Below are 21,838 nucleotides of genomic sequence, written 5' to 3'. Positions count from 1 at the left end.
TGCAGAATTGCTTGGCATGGGGAAAAAAAAAATCTCACATCTGGTATCAGAAGTGTTGTGAATGTGGTAATAGCATGAGAGTAAAGGAAAAACATAGGAGTAGAAGGTTTTTCCCTCTCAGCTGTCTGTGGGAGACACACTTCAGATGTAAAGATACAAATGGTTTAAAAGTAAAAAGAGGAAAAAGAAATATGCAAACAGTAACTAGAAGAAAACTGTAGTGGCTATACAGTATCCAAGAGGTAAACTTTAAAACAAAAGATGTTACTAGGGATAAAGTGGGACGTGATAAGAAGGGTAATCCATCAGGAAGATATAATAACTATAAAAATATGTGTACCTCATAACAAAATACCAAATACATTAAGGAAAAGCTTACAGAAATAAAGGGAGAAAATAGTTCAATAATAGCTCAACAATTACTATCAGTCAATAATAGAGACTTCAGTACTCCACTTTCAGTAATGGATAGAACAACTAGATAATAAAATCAACAAGGAAATAGAAGATGTGAACAACCCTGTGAATCAATTAGACTTAACAGACATATATAGAACACTCCACCCAACAATAGAATATATATTCTTCTCAAGTACACATGGAACATTCTCAAGATAAACCATATGCTAGCCATAAAACAAATCTTAGTATACAAGGATAGAAATAATACAAAGGATGTTCTCCAACCATAATGTAAAGACATTAGATATTAATAGCACGAAAGACCTTGGGAAATTCACGTCTATGTGGAAATTAAATAAAACACTCCTTAATATTTTTTAAAGATTTTATTTTTAAGTAATCTCTACATCCAACATGGGGCTCAAACTTAAAACCCCAAGATCAAGAGTCACACGCTCTACCAACTGAGCCAGTCAAGTGTCCCTTAAATAAAACACTTCTAAACTAGCAGGTCAAAGAAGGAATCAAAAGGGAAATTAAAAAATACTTTGAGATAAATGAAAATGAAGACCGTATACCAAAATTCTTAAAATACAGCTAAAGTAGTAGTACTGCTTAGAAGGAAATTTATAGCTATAAATGCCTGTATTAAGAAAGAATAATGATTTCAGGGCACCTGGGTGGCTCAGTTGGTTAAACGCCTGACTCTTGGTTTTGGCTCATGATCTCAGGGTGGTGAGGTTGAGCCCCATTTGTGTGGGCTCAGTGTGGAGTCTGCTTGTCCTTTTCCCTCTGCTCCTCCCCCCACCCCCATAAAGAAATAAAATCTTAGGGGCGCCTGGGTGGCTCAGTCGTTAAGCATCTGCCTTCGGCTCAGGTCATGATCCCAGGGTTCTGGGATCGAGCCCCAAATTGGGCTCCTTGCTCCGCTGGAAGCCTGCTTCTCCCTCTCCCACTCCCCCTGCTTGTGTTCCCTGTCTCGCTGTGTCTCTCTCTTGTCAGATAAATAAATAAAATCTTTAAAAAAAAAGAAATAAAATCTTTAAAAAAAAAAGGAATAATGATCTCAAATCAGTAACCTAAGCTTCCATCTTGACACTGGAAAAAGAAGAGCAAACTAAACCTAAAGCAAACAGAAGGAAGGAAATGATGAGTGTTGGGGTACCTGCCTGGCATCTCGAAGAGTAAAAATTAATGTAAGAGAATAGAAAAACAGTAGAGGAAATCAATGCAAGGAAAGGCTGGTTCTTTGCAACACAATTGATGAGTCTTTAGCTAGATGGACCCAGGAAAAAAGAGAGAGAGATTATTAGAATCAGAAATGAAAGAAGGAACATTACTACTGATCTTACAGAAATAAAAATCATAATGGAAAACTGTTGGATAATTTTATGCTAATAAATTACGTAACTTAGAAGAAGTTGGACAAATTTCTAGAAAGATACAAACTACCAAAACTAACTCAAGAAGAAATAGGAAATCTGAATAGACCTATAACAAGTAAAGAAATTAAATTGGTAATAAACAAAACAGAAACTACCCACAAAGGAAGTCTAAGCCCAGGTGGGCTACTGAATTCTACCAAACATTTCAAGAACTGATACACCAATTCTTCACAAATTCTTCTAAGAAATAGGAGAGAACATTTCTAAACTCATTCTGTGAAGCAATTATTACCCTAATACCAAAACCAAAGACATCACAAGAAAAGAAAACGGGCAATATCTCTTATGAATAGGGATGCAGAAGTCCTAAAAAAAAAAAAGAAAAAAAAAGTAAACCAAATCCAGCAACACATAAAAAGAATTATATACCATGACCTAGTGGGATTTATCCCAGGAATGCAAAGTTGATTTAACATCTGAAAATCAATGTAATATACCATATCAATCAAAAAACAAAGCCTCTATGATTATTTCAATAGATGTAGAAAAAGCATTTGACAAAATCCAACACTTTTCTTGATAAAAATCACTCCAGGAATACAAGGAAATTTCTCCAATCTGATAAAGGGCATCTGTAAAACACCCTCAGCCAGCCAACCGCATGTTTAGTGGTGTAAGACTGGATGCTTTTCCCTAAGATCAGGAGCAAGACCAGGATATCTTCCCTTGCCACTGCTATTCAACATTGTCCTGGAAGTTCTAGCTAGGGCAATTGGGCAAGAAAAAGAAAGAAAAAGATGTATGTAACCTATGTCTATATGGAATAGAATGGAGAGTCCAGAAATAAATTCATGTGTCTGTGGTCAAGTGATTTTTGGTAAAGGTGCCAAGACCATTTAATAGAGGGACAGAGTAGTCTACAGTACAACGTACAATACCATGACAACTGGATAGTCATATACAATCGATAAAGTTGGACTCTCACACCATGTATAAAAGTTAGCTCAAAATGGATCATAGACATAAATGTAAGAGCTAAAACTGTGAAACTCTTAGAAGAAACAAGGAGTAAATCTTCATTACTTTGGGGGCGCCTGGGTGGCTTAGTCGTTAAGCATTTGCCTTCAGCTCAGGTCATGATCCCAGAGTCCTGGGATCGGGCTCCTCGTTGGGCTCCCTGCTCAGCGGGAAGCCTGCTTCTCCCTCTCCCACTCCCCCTGCTTGTGTTCCCTCTCTCACCGTGTCTCTCTCTGTCAAATGAATAATTCTTAAAAAAAAAAAAAAACTTCATTACTTTGGATTTGGCAGTGGTTATGTTACTTTTTTAGGGATTTAAAAATATGTCATTTTCTATAATTATGTGAAATATTTACAATTGTTCTAAGGTCAGATGTGCTAAACATGGTATATTTAAGGGAAGTCTGCCTTGAGTCCCTGCCCCACAGTGTTGTTTTTAAAAAAATTTTTTTTTTGAAGATTTTATTTATTTATTTGAGAGAGAGCACAAGCAGGGGGAGCTGCAGGCAAAGGGAGAGGGAGAATCAGGCTTCCCGCTGAGCAAGGAGCATGATTCGGGGCTCGATCCCAGGACCCTGGGATCATGACCTGAGCCGAAGGCAGACGCTTAATGACTGAGCCACCCAGGTGCCCCTCTCCACCAGTATTTAGAGGAAGTGCAGATGTGAAGGCAGGGGACAGTTGGGTTTAAACTGGGTTGAGTTTTTTCAGGGTGAGTGTATCTGAGGGAAGCAGTGGCAAAGGATTAGGTTTTGGGAAGCTGAGTTAAGGAAGGAAGTGAGGACATGGGTGGGGTGAGGGATAGGAGGGTGAAGAAGTTGTGAAAATGTGGAGTACCAGAGAGTCAGTCAGTAGGAGAGAACAGAAACCAGGGTAGTTCTGGAGATTTAGGTATTAGTTCACCACTGCTGGGGTGAGTCAGCTTCAACTCTTCTTTTCATCTCTACTACTCAAGATTCAGATTCTTGGTAGAGAGAAATCAATTAGTCAAATACTTACCCTTTAACCAGAGAAAGGAAGGGAGAGCATTAATTGGCGGCATCTGCCTGATTGAGAAATTTAGTACTTTGAAGTTTGCCTGTAAAATTTTTTTTAAATCTTGTTATTCTCTAGTTTCTATATTATGTAAAGGAGATGCTACTTGCCCAACTTGTATAATATCATATGGAATAATTACGTGCTTTGAAAACAAAGCATTATGAAACTGGTAAGTAGTGCAGTTAAGCTAAGATGGTGATAATTAAACTCTCAGTGATTACAACTGCCAATGAATTTCTTTGTGAAACAATTTGAAGATCTTGTTTAAGCTTAAAACTAAAACTATAAAGTTCAAAGCAAAATAACTTATAGGATAACATGTATACATTAAACTAGACTCTAAAAGGTTTTGAGTTGATCTGGTCTCTTGGAGTTTATTGGCTTACTGCAAATCATTGCTTTAACTCTTGAGTTGGAGTGCAAAGCTGTAGAGATTAACGTTATAGCTAGATTTTCTTCTTGGAGTGTCAATTGTTCTTTATCAATTCCTGATACTTGGGTTAGTTGTAGGCTGTCAGCAGAAACGTAGCCATAACAGAAAGTACAGGAATATGAAAAAAACTAGTGTGACATGGGGAGCCTGAGTGGCTCAGTTGGTTGAGCGGCTGCTTTCGGCTCAGGTCATGATCCCAGGGTCCTGGGATTGAACCCTGTGTCGGGCTCCCTGCTCAGTGGGGACCCTGCTTCTCCCTCTCCCTTTGTCTCCTGGCTGTGCTCTCACTCTCTATCTCAAATAAATAAAATCTTAAAAAAGAAAACAAAAAAACAAAAATAAAGAACTACTATGACAGGCAAAAGAGTATTGAAGATTTATATGTTTGAAGTAAAGTTTAGTAGTAATACTTTTAAGCTCCAGAGTTGGTAAGATAGGCATATATTGCTCTTACCAGTGGCGAAGAACTATAATCTTGTTGCATGAATTAAATTGGTAGTGACGGGGTTGGTGATTGGAGAGGGGTAAAGGAATCTAGGTCTCTGGTTTTGCTAATCATGTTGGCATAGTAGAATTCCTTTATATATCATTTGGCATCATAATGCATAAGAACAGGCTTTTAATAGATAGTCAATAATTGCTTTGTTCTAGGGCATGTGATTTACCATATAGTATTTCTGTATCAATTTGGTAATGAGAATTTAATAATGAGTGATTTTATAGTACGGTTCTATTGCTTTTTGTCTCTTGCTTTTTTTAAAAATAATTATAGCTGCCTCTGTCAACTATTCATTATGATATAAGAATATTATTAAAAGTGATTTTTTTCCCCCTTAGGACCAGCCACCATATTCTAGCTACAATTCTAACTATTGGAATTCTCCTGCACGACCTAGGGCTCCATACCCAAGTACATATCCCGTAAGACCGGAAATGCAAGGCCAGGTATGATCTAAAATTGACTGACTTCCTGAATTTATTATTTATTTATTATTTATTATTTTTTTTAAAAGATTTTATTTATTCAACAGAGAGAGAGACAGCAAGAGAGGGAACACAAGCAGGGGGAGTGGGAGAGGGAGAAGCAGGCTTCCTGCTGAGCAGGGAGCCTGATGTGGGGCTAGATCCCAGGACCCTAGTATCATGACCTGAGCTGAAGGCAGATGCCTAATGACTGAGCCACCCAGGCACCCCCTGAATTTATTTTTTAAAGATTTTATTTATTTATTTTAGAGAGAGCGAGCACAAGTAGGGGGAGGAGTAGAGGGGGAGGGAGAGGGAGGGAGAAAGAATCTCAAGCAGACTCCAGGCTGAGTTCAGAGCCTGACCTGGGGCTCGATCTCAGGACCCTGAGATCATGACCTGAGCTGAAACCAAGAGTTGGGCACTCAACCTGCTGAGCCACCCAGGCACGCCCTGAATTTTTTCTTAATGTATTGATTTATTTTCAAAACCTGTGGCGATTTCATAGTAGCAGTGTGTGGAGTTTTGTTATTTAATGGACTCTGTCTTAATGTTTTTAGCTCAGAAGTAAGGAAATATCTAGGCAAATATTATCTATAGCAAAGGTAGCTTGAGGCATAATAGATTATTTCTCAGGACCTGGAAACAATAAACATACACTATACTTACTTTTTAAGTTTTGACTTTTTTTTTGAAATATAATTGACATGTAACATATTAGTTTCAGGTATATAATGTAATGATTCGATATTTGTATATATTGTGAAATGATCACCACAATTAAGTCTATTTAACATCTGTCACCACATGTAATTACAATTTTTTTCTTCTAATGAGAACTTTTATGATTTATTTTGTTAGCAACTTTCAAATATGCAATACAGTATTAACTGCAGTCACTATGCTGTATATTACATCCTCATGACTTACTTATTTCATAGCTAGAAGTTTGTACCTTTTGACCTCCTTCACCCATTTGTACCCCTGGCCCTGCCTCTAGCAACCATTAGTCTATTCTCTGAATGTAGGATTTTTTTTTTTAAGATTCCACATATAAGTGAGATCATATAATATTTGTCTTTCTCGGGCGCCTGGGTGGCTCAGTTGGTTAAGCGACTGCCTTCGGCTCAGGTCATGATCCTGGAGTTCCAGGATCGAGTCCCGCATCGGGTTCCCTGCTCAGCGGGGAGTCTGCTTCTCCCTCTGACCCTCTCTCCTCTCATGTGCTCTCTCTCTCTCTCTCATTCTCTCTCTCAAATAAATAAATAAAATCGTAAAAAAAAAAAATTTGTCTTTCTCTCTCTGACTTATTTCTATCCATGTTGTCACAAATGGCAAGATTTCCTTTTTTATGGCTGAATAATAATAAATTGTTTACGTATACACCACATTTTCTTTATTCATCCATTGATAGACACTTAGGTTGCTTCCGTGTATTGGCTATTGTAAATAATGCTGCAGTGAACATGGGGATGCAGATACCTTTTCGAGTTAGTGTTTTTGTGTCCTTTGGATATATTATAAGTGGTGGCATTGCTGAATTGTTCTGTTTTTAATTTTGTGAGGAACCTCCAAACTGCTTTCTTTCCATAGTGGCTGTACCAGTTTACATTCCCACCAACAGTGCACAAGGGATTTTCTTCACATCCTCACCAACACTTGTTATTTCTCGTCTTTTTGATACTAGCCATTTTAACAAGTATGGGGTGATATCTTGATGTGTACCTGTTGGCCATCTGTATGTCTTCTTTGGAAAAGTGTCTATTCAGGTTGTCTGCCTATATTCTAAATTCCCCTAATAGGATTGTTTCTTTTTTTCCTATTGAGTTTTTTGAATTCCTTATATATTTTAGGTATTAGCTCCTTATCAAATATATGATTTGAAAATATTTTCTTCCATTTAGTAGGTTGCCTTTTCATTCTGTTGGTGGTTTCCTTTGCTGTACAGAAACTTTTTAGTTTGATGTACTTCCACTTGTTATTTTTACTTTTGTTGCCTTTCCTTTTGGTGTCAAATAAATTGTACTCTTATGACAAATACTTAATTTTAAATATTTCAAGTATACTGAAAAAGTACAGAAAATTTGTATATCGTTTTATCCAGCACCTAGCTTTGTCAGTTTTTCAGTTTGCTACATTTGTTTCAGATTATTTTTAAAAGATTTATTTATTTGACAGAGAGAGAAAGAAAACTCAAGCGAACACAAACAGGGGGAGCAGCAGGCAGAGGGAGAGGGGAAACCTTCCCCCTGAGCAGGGAGCCTGATACAGGGCTTGATCCCGGGACCCTGGGGTCATGACCTGAGCTGAAGGCAGACGCTTAACTGACTGAGCCACCCAAGGACCCCTTGTTTCAGATTTTTAAAAAGAAGTAAAACAGGGCGCCTGGGTGGCTCGGTTGGTTGGGCGACTGCCTTCGGCTCAGGTCATGATCCTGGAGTCCCGGGATCGAGTCCCGCATCGGGCTCCCTGCTCAGCGGGGAGTCTGCTTCTCCCTCTGACCCTCCTCCTTCTCATGCTCTCTGTCTCTCATTCTCTCTCTCTCAAATAAATAAATAAAATCTTTAAAAAAAAAAAAAAAAAGAAGTAAAACAAATACAATTGAAGCCACATATAACACTTCTTTCCATTTCCTGAAGTTATATTTATTATCTCATATGTGTTTTTATGCTGGTACTACTTGTATGTGCATTTACATAGTATTTTTTACCATGTTTTTAAACTTGATATGAGTGGTTTCATACTAGCATTCTCCAGCTTGTTTTTTTACTCAGCATTGTTTTTCACTTCTTTGTTGTACACATTTGAGGCAAGAACTTCCCTGGGGTATGGAATTTTGGAGTTTTGGTATGTATGCTTATTAAATATAACCAAAGTATTTTTCCACAATACCGTTGTGGAAATGAGGGAATGTTTACAAAGTCACCCATAATCCGGCAACCTTAGTAAGGCAATAATTGTCACATTTGCATATTTCCTTCCATTTTTTTTCTGTCTAGATACCATATTTCTATATACAAATAGTTTTTTTTTTATTGTTTTTTAAAAGATTTTATTTTTAAGTAATCTCTCTACCCAGTGTGGGGCTCAAACTCACAACCCCAAGATCAAGAGTCACATGTTCTTCTGACTGAGCCAGCCAGGTGCCCCTGAAAATAATTTTTAAAAACATGATTGTAGTATATTCAAATTTTTTTAGAAATAATCTCTACCCCCAACATGGGGCTTGAACTCACAACCCCAAGATCAAGAGTCACACATTGCACCAACTGAGCCAGCCAGGCGCCCCTGTAGTATATACAGTTTTAAAGCGGCTACATTTAAGCAGCTTTCAAAGAATTTGAATTTTATACTGAGGTCAGAATTCTCTGTAAACTGATGTTCTCTGCAGAATTAAATTTTCAGATCACCATAAAGTATACTAATGTAATTCTCCTGATAGTTTTCAAATAGATAATATATTCAAATTCTGTTCTGATTTTCTGGTGGTATGGAGGCTGAAATAATGAAAATAAGTTTCTTTATGGGGCTGAATAATTAATTCATTAAAAAAATCATGTTCCCTTTTTCTCATTAATTTGGTGATACATTCCTTTAAAACTGATTTTGAGCTAGAAGAGTTTATTAAAATTAGAGTGAGATTTACTTATGTACTTAAAGAAAACATAAAAACAGTTGATTTTTCATACTGATTATGGGTACTTGAACTTTAGGATAAAGTTGATAGGAGATCGTGGAATACAAAATAAAAAAAATCTTAGCACAGACTTTCATTTTACTTGTGTCATCTGCATTCCTATGACTGAAATTGAGAAGCAGGCATTGTTATTGCTTAATGTGATATGCTTGTGGTTTGGCCATATTTCATAAAATTCACCCTTTAAATGTACACATCAGTTGTTTTTAGTCTATTCACCAGGTTGTGCAGCTATCATCACTGTTCCAGAACATTTTCATCACCCCAGTTAGAAACTGTATACCTATCACACCATTTTTCTCTTCCCCTAGCCCCTGGCAACCTTTAATATACTTGTTATCTCTATGGATTTGCCTATTCTGGACATGTCACATAAACAGAATCATGTATTATTTGATATCTTATGACTGGCTTCTTTCTTTTAGCATAATGTTCATCCATGTTGTGGCAATGTACTGATACTTCATTCCTTTCTATGGCCAAATACTATCCATTCTATGTATATACCACGTTTATTTTATCCAACATCAGTTGATAGGAATTTGAGGGTTTTTTTTTTTCCACTTTTTGGCTGCTATGAATAATGCTGTTATAAACATTTGTGTGCTCATTTTTATGCGGACATAAGTTTTTTCAGATCTCTTCGTTATATACATAGGAGTAGAGATGCTGGGTCATACAGTAGCTCTGCGGTGTTTAACAATTTGAGAAACTGGCAAAGTTCTAACAAAGAAAACTGAGGTTCTTTTTTTTTTTTTTTAAAGACTTTATTTGAGAGAGAGAGAGAGCAAGTGAGAGAGAGAGCACAAGCATGGGGAGGGGCGGAGGGTGAGAGAGAAGCAGACTCCCTGCCAAGCAGGGAGCCTGATGCGGGGCTTGATCCGAGGACCGTGGGATCATGACCTGAGCTGAAGGCAGAGGCTTAACCAACTGAGCCACCCAGGTGCCCCGAAAACTGAAGATAGCATTCTGAATTGAGAAACCATGATACAAAAAGACATTGGTCAGAACCTACGACACTTTTTCATTTAATTTGAAGGGGAACTGAGTTGTAAAATGTAGCCTATTAAGAACTGTAGTTAGGAACTTCAGTGAGACAAAAATTGGAATAGTTTTTTTTAAAAAATATTTTATTTATTTGACAGAGAGAGAGAGAACACAAGTAGGCAGAGTGGCAGGCAGATGGAGAGGGAGAGGCAGGCTCCCCACTGAGCAGGGAGCCGGATGTGGGGCTCGATCCCAGGACCCCAGGATCATGACCCGAGCCGAAGGCAGCTGCTTAACCGACTGAGCCACCTAGGCACCCCTGGAATAGTTCTATAAGTAGAGATATGGCATGAGGAGGCAACCTATGGATGATCATAGATTTGGCAATTTCAAAAATGAGTATTAGAGAAATTTGAGTTGATACCAACTGCTGATAATTATGAACTCTTGCAGTACTTACGTGGTGAGACTTTCCATGGTTTTCATGAGAAGCACAATAGGAGGAGTTGTGTTGCTTAGAGGTAATCTGTTTTTGCTTGTATTGGGTCTGTTTGCCGTGGAATGGACAGGGAATTCATTGAACAGTATATCACTTTCTGGGTGAGAGACTTGACCACTTTTCTCCTCTTTGGATTCTGTATCTACACAATAGTCCATCAACTGTGAAACTGACTTTTGGAAGAAGTATTCATATTGGACGATCTTTAGCTTGCAATGAGACCCCATATGGTGTGACATTATTTTGACTTTTGAATGCTAAGTAATATCTGTATTTACATCTAGAACAAGAGTAGCAGCTGGATTTTTTCTTTTTCCAGAAAAAATTCTTGATTTCATCTGGAAGCCAGAATGAGACTTTTACAGAAATTTAATAATTGTCAAAGATTTTATTTATTTCTGGGGCACCTGGGTCGCTCAGTCAGTGTCCAACTCTTTTTATTTATTTATTTATTTAAAAAAAAAATTTTTTTAAGATTTTATTTATTTATTTGAGAGAGAGAGAATGAGAGAGAGCACATGAGAGGGGGGAGGGTCAGAGGGAGAAGCAGACTCCCTGCCGAGCAGGGAGCCCGATGCGGGACTCGATCCAGAGACTCCAGGATCATGACCTGAGCCGAAGGCAGTCGCTTAACCAACTGAGCCACCCAGGCGCGCTGGTGTCCAACTCTTGATTTTGGCTCGGGTCATGATCTTAGGGTCATGGGATCAAGCCTTGAGTCAGGCTCCATGCTCAGCACAGAGTCTGCTTGGGATGCTCTCTTTCCCTCTCCCCCTCTCCCTCTCCCCCTTTGTGCTCTCTATCTCTCTCTAAAATAAATCTTTTTTTTTTTTTCTTTAAGATTTTATGCGTTTGAGAGAGAGCGAGCAAGAGAGAGCACAAGCGAGGTGAAGGGCAGAGGGAGAAGCAGACTCCCTGCTGAGCAGGGAGCCCGACACGGGACTTGATCCTGGGACTCCGGGATCATGACCTGAGCCAAAGGTAGACGCTTAACTGACTAGCCATCCAGGCTCCCTAAAATAAATCTTTAAAGAAAAAAGATTTTATTTATTTCTTGTAGTTGCTGTTTCAGATTTTATCTATTGGCATATCAGCTGACCGTTTTAAAATTGCAGCTTATTGTCATTAGATACAAGTTTCCCTTCATTAAAATAGTCTACTTGGACACTGATGAAGTTGCTGTGGTCCTAGCAGCCCACTGGATTCTAGACATACTTGGGATTTCATGACATTTTTAAAAAAGATTTTATTTATTTATTTGAGAGAGAGAGCACACATGCAAGTTGGGGAAGGAGGAGAGGGAGAGCAACAAGTAGACTCCCCACTGAGCTTGGATCCCTTGACCCTGAGAACATGAGACCATGACCCAAGCCAAAATCCAGAGCCGGATGCCCAACTGACTGAGCCACCTAGGTGCCCCTTTCATGACATTTTTAATAGCATAAATTTTTTTTTTTTACTACCAAAGTAATACAACTTTATTACTAAATATTTGGAAAATAAAGAAAAGGGGGGAAACACTAATTCTGCCATCCTAATAGAGCTGTATTTTGGCAGATTTGTTTTGCCCTTTCCCTATTATGTTTATACAGCTTTAAACTTACTGTACATACACTTAAAAAAAAAGATTTATTTATTTTGGAGAGAGAGAGAGAGACTGCGCACGAGTGGGGTAGGGGTAGAGGGAGAAGGAAGGGGAGAGAATCTCAAGCAGACTCCCTGCTGAGCACGGAGCCCAATGTGGGTCTCCATCCCAAGACCCTGAGATCATGACCTGAGCTGAAATCAAGAGTCAGATGCTTAACCAACAGCCACCCAGTTTCCCCACACATACACTTTTTTGTATGACTTTTTGTTTATCATATGTACTTTCCATGTTATAGGGTGAAATAACAGGTGAAGTTGTTTTTTGCTTTTTTTTTTAATATTAAGGAAATTTTCAGACAATCAGAAGGGATGGGAATAGCACAGTAATCTCCTGTGTACTCATCTCAGCTTCAATAAGTATCAATACACAGTCATCTTGTTTCATCTGTATCCTTGGATTATTTTGAAGCAAATTCCAGACATATTATTTTATTTGTAAATACTCAAATATGTATCTTTAAAATATAAGTTTTAAAAACAACTTATTAAAACTTAAAAAAACTAAAAATAATTCTTTAGTATCATTAAATGGTCAGTTCTAAGAGTGCATTTTTTTTTTTTTAAGATTTTATTTATTTATTTGAGAGAGAGAGTGAGAGAGAGAGAGAACACAAGCCAGGGGAGAGGCGGAGGAGAAGCAGACTCCCCGCCGAGCAGGGAGCCCAACGCAGGGCTTGATCCCAGGATCCCAGGATCATGACCTGAGCCGAAGGCAGACGCTTAACCGACTGAGCCACCCAGGTGCCCTTCTAGCAGTGAATTTAAAGACAAAATTCCCTCAATGAATAGCCCATTATGTACTCAGTCATTGCATTATATTGCAGGACATTTAGGTTGTTTGCAATTTTGTGTGATTATAAATAGTTCACGCCTGTAACTTTTTCTATAATTGAATCTTCTTAGGAAGGATTTCTTTCTTTTTTTTTTTTTTTAAAGATTTTTAATTTATTTTTTAGAGCGCGAGCGAGCGAGAAACAGCATGAGAGGGGAGAGGGTCAGAGGGAGAAGCAGGCTCCCCGCTGAGCCGGGAGCCCGATGTGGGACTCGATCCCAGGACCCTGGGATCATGACCTGAGCCGAAGGCAGACGCTTAACCATCTGAGCCACCCAGGCGCCCAGGAAGGATTTCTAGAAGTTGAATAACAGGGGCGCCTGGGTGGCTCAGTCGTTAAGCATCTGCCTTCGGCTCAGGTCATGATCCCAGGGTCCTGGGATCGAGTCCCGCATCGGGCTCTCTGCTCAGCAGGAAGCCTGCTTCTCCCTCTCCCACTACCCCTGCTTGTGTTCCTGCTCTTGCTCTCTCTCTGTCAAATAAATAAATAAAATCTAAAAAAAAAAAAAAAAATTAGAAGTTGAATAACAGTACAAAAAGTCACATGATGTTTTATCAAGTTTCTAACTGTGTACGTTATATTAAGGATTCTTTTTTAGGCACATCTAGGTGGATGACTTTAACGGCCCTGTAATAGCTTTAACAAAGGGGTGGTTCATCATCCTTCTGGTTGGGGAGTGCCTTGCTGGATCTTCCATTGCACCTGTTCCTGCATGCAGTTCTTTGGCCAAGTGGTGATAATAGCCTGTCTTTTATCTCCTTGCCATAAAAGTATGGCTGAGAATTTATTTTCCACAAAATTATGACTACCCTCCTACTTTGATTCATCCCAATTTTTGATGTGTTAGGGTAGGAATCAAATTTGAATATTATTTTCTTCAGTCATTAACAACTGTATAAGCTATCAGGAGCCTTTATTTATTTATTTATTTATTTATTTATTTATTTATTTATTTATGATTTTATTTATTTATTTATGATTTTATTTATTTATTAGAGAGAGAGAGACAGAGAGGGAACACGAGCAGGGGGAATGGGAGAGGCAGAAGCAGGCTTCCCGTGGAGCAGAGAGCCTGATGTGGGGCTCGATCCCAGGACACTGAGATCATGACCTGAGCTGAAGGCAGACGCTTAACGACTGAGCCACCCAGGCGCCCAGGAGCCTTTTTTTAAATTGAGGCATAATCAACATACAACATTGTATTAGTTCCAATGTACAATATAATGATTCAATATTTGTATACAATGGGAGATGATCACCACAGTGAAGTCTAGTTAACATCGCAGGGATTCTTTTCTTGTTCTTTTACCTAAAGCGGGAAAGATTATGTATCTTAGAGGAGTATGGGAAAACTCGATTCTATGTTTTTACCGTTTAAAATTTAGCTTTAATCTTGTTTGGATAACTAAACTAGGATTCTGGGTGCCAATAATAGTCTGGAGAGGTGATTTAAAACTACAGTAAGCAACATATGAAGAATTTGCCTCTGTAGTCTATTGTTGTTTACTTGGGAAGCAGAGTGGGATAGTACTAAGAACATGGGCTTTGGGGTCAGATCTGGTTTCATTTCTTGATCTTGCAATAATAATAGTAACAACAGTGATATTATAAATAATTACCATTTATTGAGCATACTATGTGCCAGACACTAAACATTTATACATAGCATCTCATAGTAGTCCTGCAAGGTAAGTTTATGATTTCCATTTTTCAGGTGGAGAAATGAAAGCTCCGTAGAGGTCAGACACAAACACAGAGCTGTCTCTCTAGTCTTCTCTTCTCTCAGTTGTATCATGTTTATTTTCTTCTCTGTGTAGCCCTTTTCCCCGGTTTCCCAGAACCCCTCCCCGGGGGAATGGAACAAGTTCTCCGCTGTTAGGTGTAATTGTTAGGTATACTTACAGAAGTGTTTGGGAAGCGTGGCTCTGAGGCCATCACTTCATCATGCATCACAACATGCTCTTTCATTGTTAGAACACAGACTCTGCAGTGATAATCTGAGTTTAATATGTGGTATATGGTCATAATAGATGAGAGGAAGAATGTTTCAGAGATTGCTTAGGGAGTTCATATTTTCTTTCTTTTTTTTTTTTTTAAGATTTTATTTATTTATTTGACACAGCACAAGCAGGGGGAGTGGCAGGCAGACGGAGAGGGAGAAGCATACTCCCCGCTGAGTAAGGAGCCTGATGCGGGACTTGATCCCAGGACCCTGGGATCATGACCTGAGCCGAAGGCAGATGCTCAACCGACTGAGCCACCCAGGCACCCCGGGAGTTCATATTTTCATTAGTTACTGATCTTTTTCCTTCCTAAAGTTTTCAAAGTTGCATTTTAAGTCAGGGCATTTCAGTTCTTCCATTCAGTCATCCTTTTTTCTCTCAACTTCGCTTTTTTATAGAGTTTGAATTCTTATACAAATGGAGTATATGGCTCACCATACCCCACCGGTCCTGCGACAAATACTGCCTCATACTCTGGGGCATATTACACACCGGGATATACTCAGACCAGTTACTCCCCAGAGATTCCAAGCACTTATCGTTCACCCGGCAACAGCCCAGCCCCAGTCTCTCGTTGGCTGTATCCTCAGCAGGACTGCCAGACTGAAGCAGCCCCTCTTAGGGGGCAGGTTCCAGGATATCCTGCTTCACAGGTGAGCAGTTTTCTGTTGGGTTTTTATTTTTTAATATTCCGTGAGTGAGGGGCACCTGGGAGGCTTAGTTGGTTAAGTGTCCAGACTCTTGGTCGTGAGTTCAAGCCCTGCGTTGGGCTACTTTAAAAAAAAAATTCTATGAGTGATACCATGTTTATTTCTCTGTCCACTTCAAGGGGAGCTCTAATACATCTTTTATTTGTGTTTCCTTATAGCATATGGGTCCACTTATTTATAGTATCATGGAACAGACTTACGCTGTGCTTTAGCCATTGAATTTTAAGCTTTCTCCTTCTGATTTTGATTGTCACTAAATCTGCCCTTGTATCTTTCGAACCAAGCTCTTTTTTGGCTTGGAGAAAAGACTACAACTGATTAGAGATGCTGCAGCTTACCTCAGTAGCAGCTAAAGTATACTCTGTTAAGCAGAGAGGAAACATCTCAGTCTGTTTATACTAGAGTATTTTCATTATTTTAAGGTTTTTTTTTAGCAATGACCAGCATATTTCCTTCCTCTCAATCTAGAACCCTGGAATGACCCTGCCTCATTATCCTTACGGGGATGGTAATCGTAGTGTTCCACAACCAGGACCAACTGTACGACCACAAGAGGACTCATGGGCTTCTCCTGGTGCTTATGGAATGGGAACCCGTTACCCCTGGCCTTCAGCTGCCCCCTCAGCACCACCTGGGAATCTCTACATGAGTGAGAGTACTTCACCATGGCCTAGTAGCAGCTCTCCTCAGTCACCTCCTTCACCACCACCCCATCAGCCCAAGGTAGGAGACCTTCTAAACATTCTTTTGATGTTTGGGTAATTGAGAGAGCACAACATGGAAATTTTCTGCATTGGTGTGTGTTAAATGGGGACTAATTGCAAAAAGTTGGTGATTACTACCTATAGCTTTACGTAGCCCAGTTTCTTTTTTCTTTTAACAAACTATTTTTTAGAGCAGTTTTAGGTTCACATCTTTTTTGTAAAAGCCAGAAAAATGCTCATTTACTGTTTGTTGTACTGCTATTTGAATATTAAACAAAATCAAAGATGTATTTTATTACCTCAATCTGTAGACAGAAGACGATACCAATGTGAAATTGTATAAACCATGGACTTGAACATCATTTGCCTATGGCTAGGATCCTTTTTAAGATCTGTCTTAAGGTTTTAACTCTTTAGGGAAAAAAACTAATTCCTATTTATTAAATCACTGCGGATTGTGAGGTGGGAAGGATAGATTATGAGGTGTTCATGACAATGAGCGCTTCAGGGTAGATTCCAGCCATTATACTCAGGAATTCTCTGCCTTTTACTTGACAGAGCACTCCTTTTATCTTTTTAGGGTTGTGTTTTTCTCAAATGATTAAGGAGGGAGGTCCAGTTTTATTAGTGGGGAATCTTTTCATGTCCCTTCATGGTCAGGTGAAAGATGTGGGCTAACAAATCTGATATTGATGGATTCCCATTAAAACATCTCTTTTCCCCTCTTTGCTCTCCCACTCCAAGGATGCCTCATACCCCTATAGCCAATCAGATCAAGGCATGAACCGGCACAACTTTCCTTGCAATGTCCATCAGTACGAGTCCTCGGGAACAATGAACAATGATAATTCAGATCTTTTGGATTCTCAAGTCCAATATAGTGCTGAGCCTCAGCTGTATGGTAATGCCACCAACGAACACCCCAGCAATCAAGATCAAAGTGATAATCTTCCTGAAGAGTGTTTATCTTCAGATGAAGGTACTCCCCCAAGTATTAAAAAAATTATACATGTGCTGGAGAAGGTCCAGTATCTTGAGCAAGAAGTAGAAGAGTTCGTAGGGAAAAAGACAGACAAAGCATACTGGCTTCTGGAAGAAATGCTAACCAAGGAACTTTTGGAACTGGATTCAGTTGAAACTGGGGGCCAGGACTCTGTCCGGCAGGCCAGGAAAGAGGCTGTTTGTAAAATCCAGGCCATCCTGGAAAAACTGGAAAAAAAAGGATTATGAAGGATTTAGAACAAAGGGGAAGCCTGTTACTAACTTGACCAAAGAACTCTTGATTTTGGTTAATTAACCCTCTTTTTGAAATGCTTATTGGTGACAAGAAGCAATACATTCCAACTTTCCTTTGATTAAAACTTGAAAAACTGGTAAAGGACTTGAAAGAACATTTTAGTTATGAGTTGTTTTCAGTTTTCAGACCAATGAATGTAATAGGAAACTGTGGAGTTACCGTTATTGCCAAGTAGACTCACTCCTTAAGAAATTTGTGGATATCTACAAGCTGCTTCTTATCAGCAGGAGGGAAACACGCTTTATGTAACAGGCTTATCAAAAATCTACCAGATGAGACTGGATATAATCTGAGGCAAACAGGCTCTGCTTTTTTAACCATATGGATTACTTGTCACATTTTTGTACATTGTGACTGCTTTGAACGTACACTTCATGTGTAAATTACAGCTTGGACTTTAGCCTTCTTGGACCTCTGTTTTGTTTTGTTATTTGCAGTTCACAAATATAGTATTATTCTTTACTTCTTGGTATGTTTTGTAGTAGTATGTTTAATTATTCAAGAGACTATATTGACAGCCAGATAGTATGGCAGTTCTGAATGACTTTATATCTTTTCACCACTTGAATATATTGCAGTGTGTAGTGAGTTCTTGAGGTAAATTGTCTCCTTTTTTGTATAGATCATTAGGGTAGAGTTTTACCACTTCTCCTTTTCATGTTAATAATGGAAGGCGAATTGGGAGATGGCAAGGGCACAGGAATGAAATGTTTGTGGCCATTTTGTTTTTTGCTTTTTTATTGTTTTTGGATAAAGATCCACCTTAAAATTTCCTTCCCCCATCCCTTAATTATCTTTTCACTGCTGCTGCTTCCATGTAGAGCATTATGATACATACAGATGCAAAATTAAAGCCACAGTGAGAAGAAATAACTGCAAAAGTAATAAATGTGACCATTTGGAAATGCGTTTCTCTATCTAAAATAATTAGTTTCACCATCAAGATCCCTATGAGCAGATTTCAGCTCAGTTTATAGTCAAAAACAATGAGGGTAATAAAGGATTCGTGCTCAGGGAATGAATCAGCCATAGTGAGAGTGGGAAATTTTCTTCTTTTAAAGGTAGATTCGATGTTTACCTTTATTTCCCTAGGATAAATTGTTGTATAAAAAAGATGTTTATTACCATTGATAATGGTCATTTCAGAGCCAGATTTAAGAAAGGGATATTGAAAGGGTTTTAGCTGGGCTTGCTTGGGTAGCTTTATGTTATGGTGTGGAAGAGATTTAGGTAAATGACTTACTTTTTCTATCTAAGTGAGTTCTAGTATACAGTATCTGTTATTGGAAAAACAGCTGTTTCTTAATAAGATATCCAAGTGATAACTTTTTTCTAGACTATCAGGCCTATTAGTGATAATAAATCTATCAGTCATCTCCTCTCCTTTTTTTTTTTTTTAAAGTAGGCTCCATGCCCAGCATGGAAGCCCAATGTGGGGCTTGAACTCCCAACCCTGAGATCAAGACCTGAGCCACCCAGGCACTCCCATCTCCTCTCCTTTTAAACAAAACCAGACAAATATATGATGAGAAGAAATGGAGTAAAAATATTGGCTGGGGCTTATGGGTGGGATGAGTGACTTTATGAGATAATGTGACAATTTTATTCTAGGATTTTAATTTTTGGCCTAATAGAGGAATGTTAAAAAAAACAAACGACTTTCTATGAAAATTAGAAAACTGTACTTGAAACTAAAAATTTAGAAGGGGGAGAACCTTAAAGCCAACTTAAAGGAAACCAGTGAGACAGTGATGACTCAGTGACTAATTCAGGAGAGAACACTGTTGTTTAACCGAGGATCCAAGATACCAATTTCCACGAAGTCTTGATTTTTACACACACACACACACACATTATACACATATATATGTGTGTATGTTTTTTAGCAGCTTTTTTTTTAATTTTGAGATAATTTTAGACCTCCTGAAGAGTTGTAAAATTAGTAGTTTCTGTATACTCTTCACTGAACTTCCCCTTATGTTAACATCTTATATAACCATAGAACAATTGTCAAATTAAGAAATTAGCCTTGATACAATACTGTTAACTCAAGTAGAGAGTTTAAAAAGTAGAGATTTTCTTGGTCTTTTCACTGATGTCCTTTTACTGTTCCAAGATCCCATGCAGGATTCTACCTTGCATTTAGTTGTCATGTCTCCATAGTGTCCTCCCGGTCTGTGACAGTGTATCATGACACCTGATGTCATAATGTGTTTCTGGTGTTGTTAACCTTAATCGCTATCTAAGGTGGTGTCTGCTAGGATTCTCTACTGTAAAATTCCTACATTTTTCTTTGTAATGACTAAATATTAGCTGGAGATACTTTGAGACTATGCAAATGTTTCTGCTTAAACTATTGCCCACTCATTTTCGTGTCCACTGCCAGATCTTGCTTGTGTCAGTTACTACTGTGGTGTTCTAATGGTGATTTTCTGTTTCTCTCATTTCTTCTACATTTTCTAATTGGAAATCTTCTGTAAGGAAGCGTTATCACATTTGGATTTATATTTTCAACAAGATATTCAGGATAAATACAAACTTAGAACTTAAAGAAGTAAACCATGTTAAAATGATTCCATATACCAATATCAAAGAAAGGAGAGTTTTGGTAACCTGTTTCAGAAAATATAATGAACCCAAGAAGGAAAGTAGTATTTATCATTTGTGGGTTTGGTTCAGTATCTGACCTAGTATTGACTCCAGACTGAATTCAAAATTTTCTTGGAGTTTCACATCTGGACTTCCTAAAAGTATCTAAATTTATATTGCTTTGGGGATAGTTTTTGTCAAAATCTTGAATAAAGTTACCTACATCTGGCATGTTAAATACAGCTATGTCTTCTTTATAATAAGCCATTATTGTTTCACATATAAATGCCGATAGAAATGTTTAGACAAATATGCCCTAATGAAGTATCTGGATGGCGGGTTATGCTTGTCTCTACATTGTTGGTATGGAACTCTTCTAAATGCTTTCAAAAATAGGGTTTTGAAAACAGTTCTTTAGTGGTCAATGTAATACCGTTAAAGATAGGCAGATTTAAAATAAAGTTGAAGACTATAGATTAAATTGGCATTTACAAAAAAGATTTTGGGGAGATGGATAGTTGATGACTGGATTTTTTCTTTTTCAGCTTTTTTTTTTTCTTTTTAAGAAAGTTATAAGCTTAAAAACTCAAATAATTCTATGGAAGTTATAACGGTATAAAGAGTCAATTCTCTGACAAGGACCATGCTTCTGCTCCCAGTGCCTTGTTTCCTTCTACAAAAGCAAGCACTTTGAACGGAGTTTTTAACAATTCTCTTCATATTTTTGTTATTTTCCTATTGTTTTTTTAGTTGCTAAATCATTTATTTCTGCTCTCATCTTTATTATTTCCTTCCTTATGCTGCTTTTGGGTTTTGTTTGTTCTTTTTCTAGCTCCTTTAGGTGTCATCTCCATATTTTAAATTTTTATTTATTTTTTTAAAGGTTTTATTTTTTTAAGTAATCTCTACACTCAGTGTGGGGCTTGAACTAACAGCCCCAAGATCAAGAGTTGTACACTCCACCGACTTGAGCCAGCCAGGCACCTTTCCATATTTTTTAATGACACAATTGTATTGCTTCTTTCATTTTATCAATTTTAGGTCATTTCTACTAATTTTCTGTTATAGAGGCTGAAGGTTTAGGTTTATCTCTCTACCCTTACCATATGCACATCTCAGTCCTCATCCCCCAAAACTCATCCTCCCCAAATGTAGTTATGTGATTTTGTTGTACATTATTATGACCACATAAATGCTAACCAGAGCTCAGTCATGTAAACTGTGATTATTCTTTCTTTCCTGAACAACTCCTCCTTTTCCCTGCAGTTAATCGATTATTTGTCTTATTTATTGAGTTTGCTCATGTACTTATAGCTAATTTGACCTCAAACCCTCTATCATTTGTGTAAATCTTATCAGATGTTCAGACAGACATTTTCTCAATTTCAAACTCCTGAAGAAGTCTACCCTGGAGCCTTCTAACTGGAGACCTGGTATGTTCTGATTGCATATTATCATTCTGGGATCTTCTACTTATCCTGGGATTCTTTTTGCTTCTCCCGCTGATTTCCTGTTTTCTGTACTTTATGTCTTTCTCTTAATTTATTCCCTCAGTTTGGTGTAGAGCATGTTCTCTAGTAGCTTCCCGCAAAAGGGTGCAGGAGAAAAATTTTTTTTTTTTACATCTTACATAT

General features: G+C 38.1%; 1 protein-coding gene across 2 annotated transcripts in view; it reads left to right on the top strand.

The window, feature by feature from the left end:
- Nucleotides 1-21,838, top strand: part of LOC118009960 (phospholipase DDHD2) — a 67,735-nt gene that overhangs the window by 9,648 nt on the left and 36,249 nt on the right. For both annotated transcript variants that reach the window (XM_035004024.1, XM_035004025.1), the window contains exons 2-5: nt 5,113-5,220; nt 15,303-15,557; nt 16,083-16,337; nt 17,063-17,297. In XM_035004024.1, the coding sequence (XP_034859915.1) occupies nt 5,113-5,220; nt 15,303-15,557; nt 16,083-16,337; nt 17,063-17,297 (853 nt within the window). The remainder of the gene's footprint in view (nt 1-5,112; nt 5,221-15,302; nt 15,558-16,082; nt 16,338-17,062; nt 17,298-21,838) is intronic.

The sequence above is a fragment of the Mirounga leonina genome, unplaced genomic scaffold (genome assembly GCF_011800145.1).
Source record: "Mirounga leonina isolate KUSES-001 unplaced genomic scaffold, KU_Mleo_1.0 Mir_128, whole genome shotgun sequence".
Classification (NCBI taxonomy): domain Eukaryota; kingdom Metazoa; phylum Chordata; class Mammalia; order Carnivora; family Phocidae; genus Mirounga; species Mirounga leonina.
This window is presented reverse-complemented; position numbering and strand designations above follow the sequence as displayed.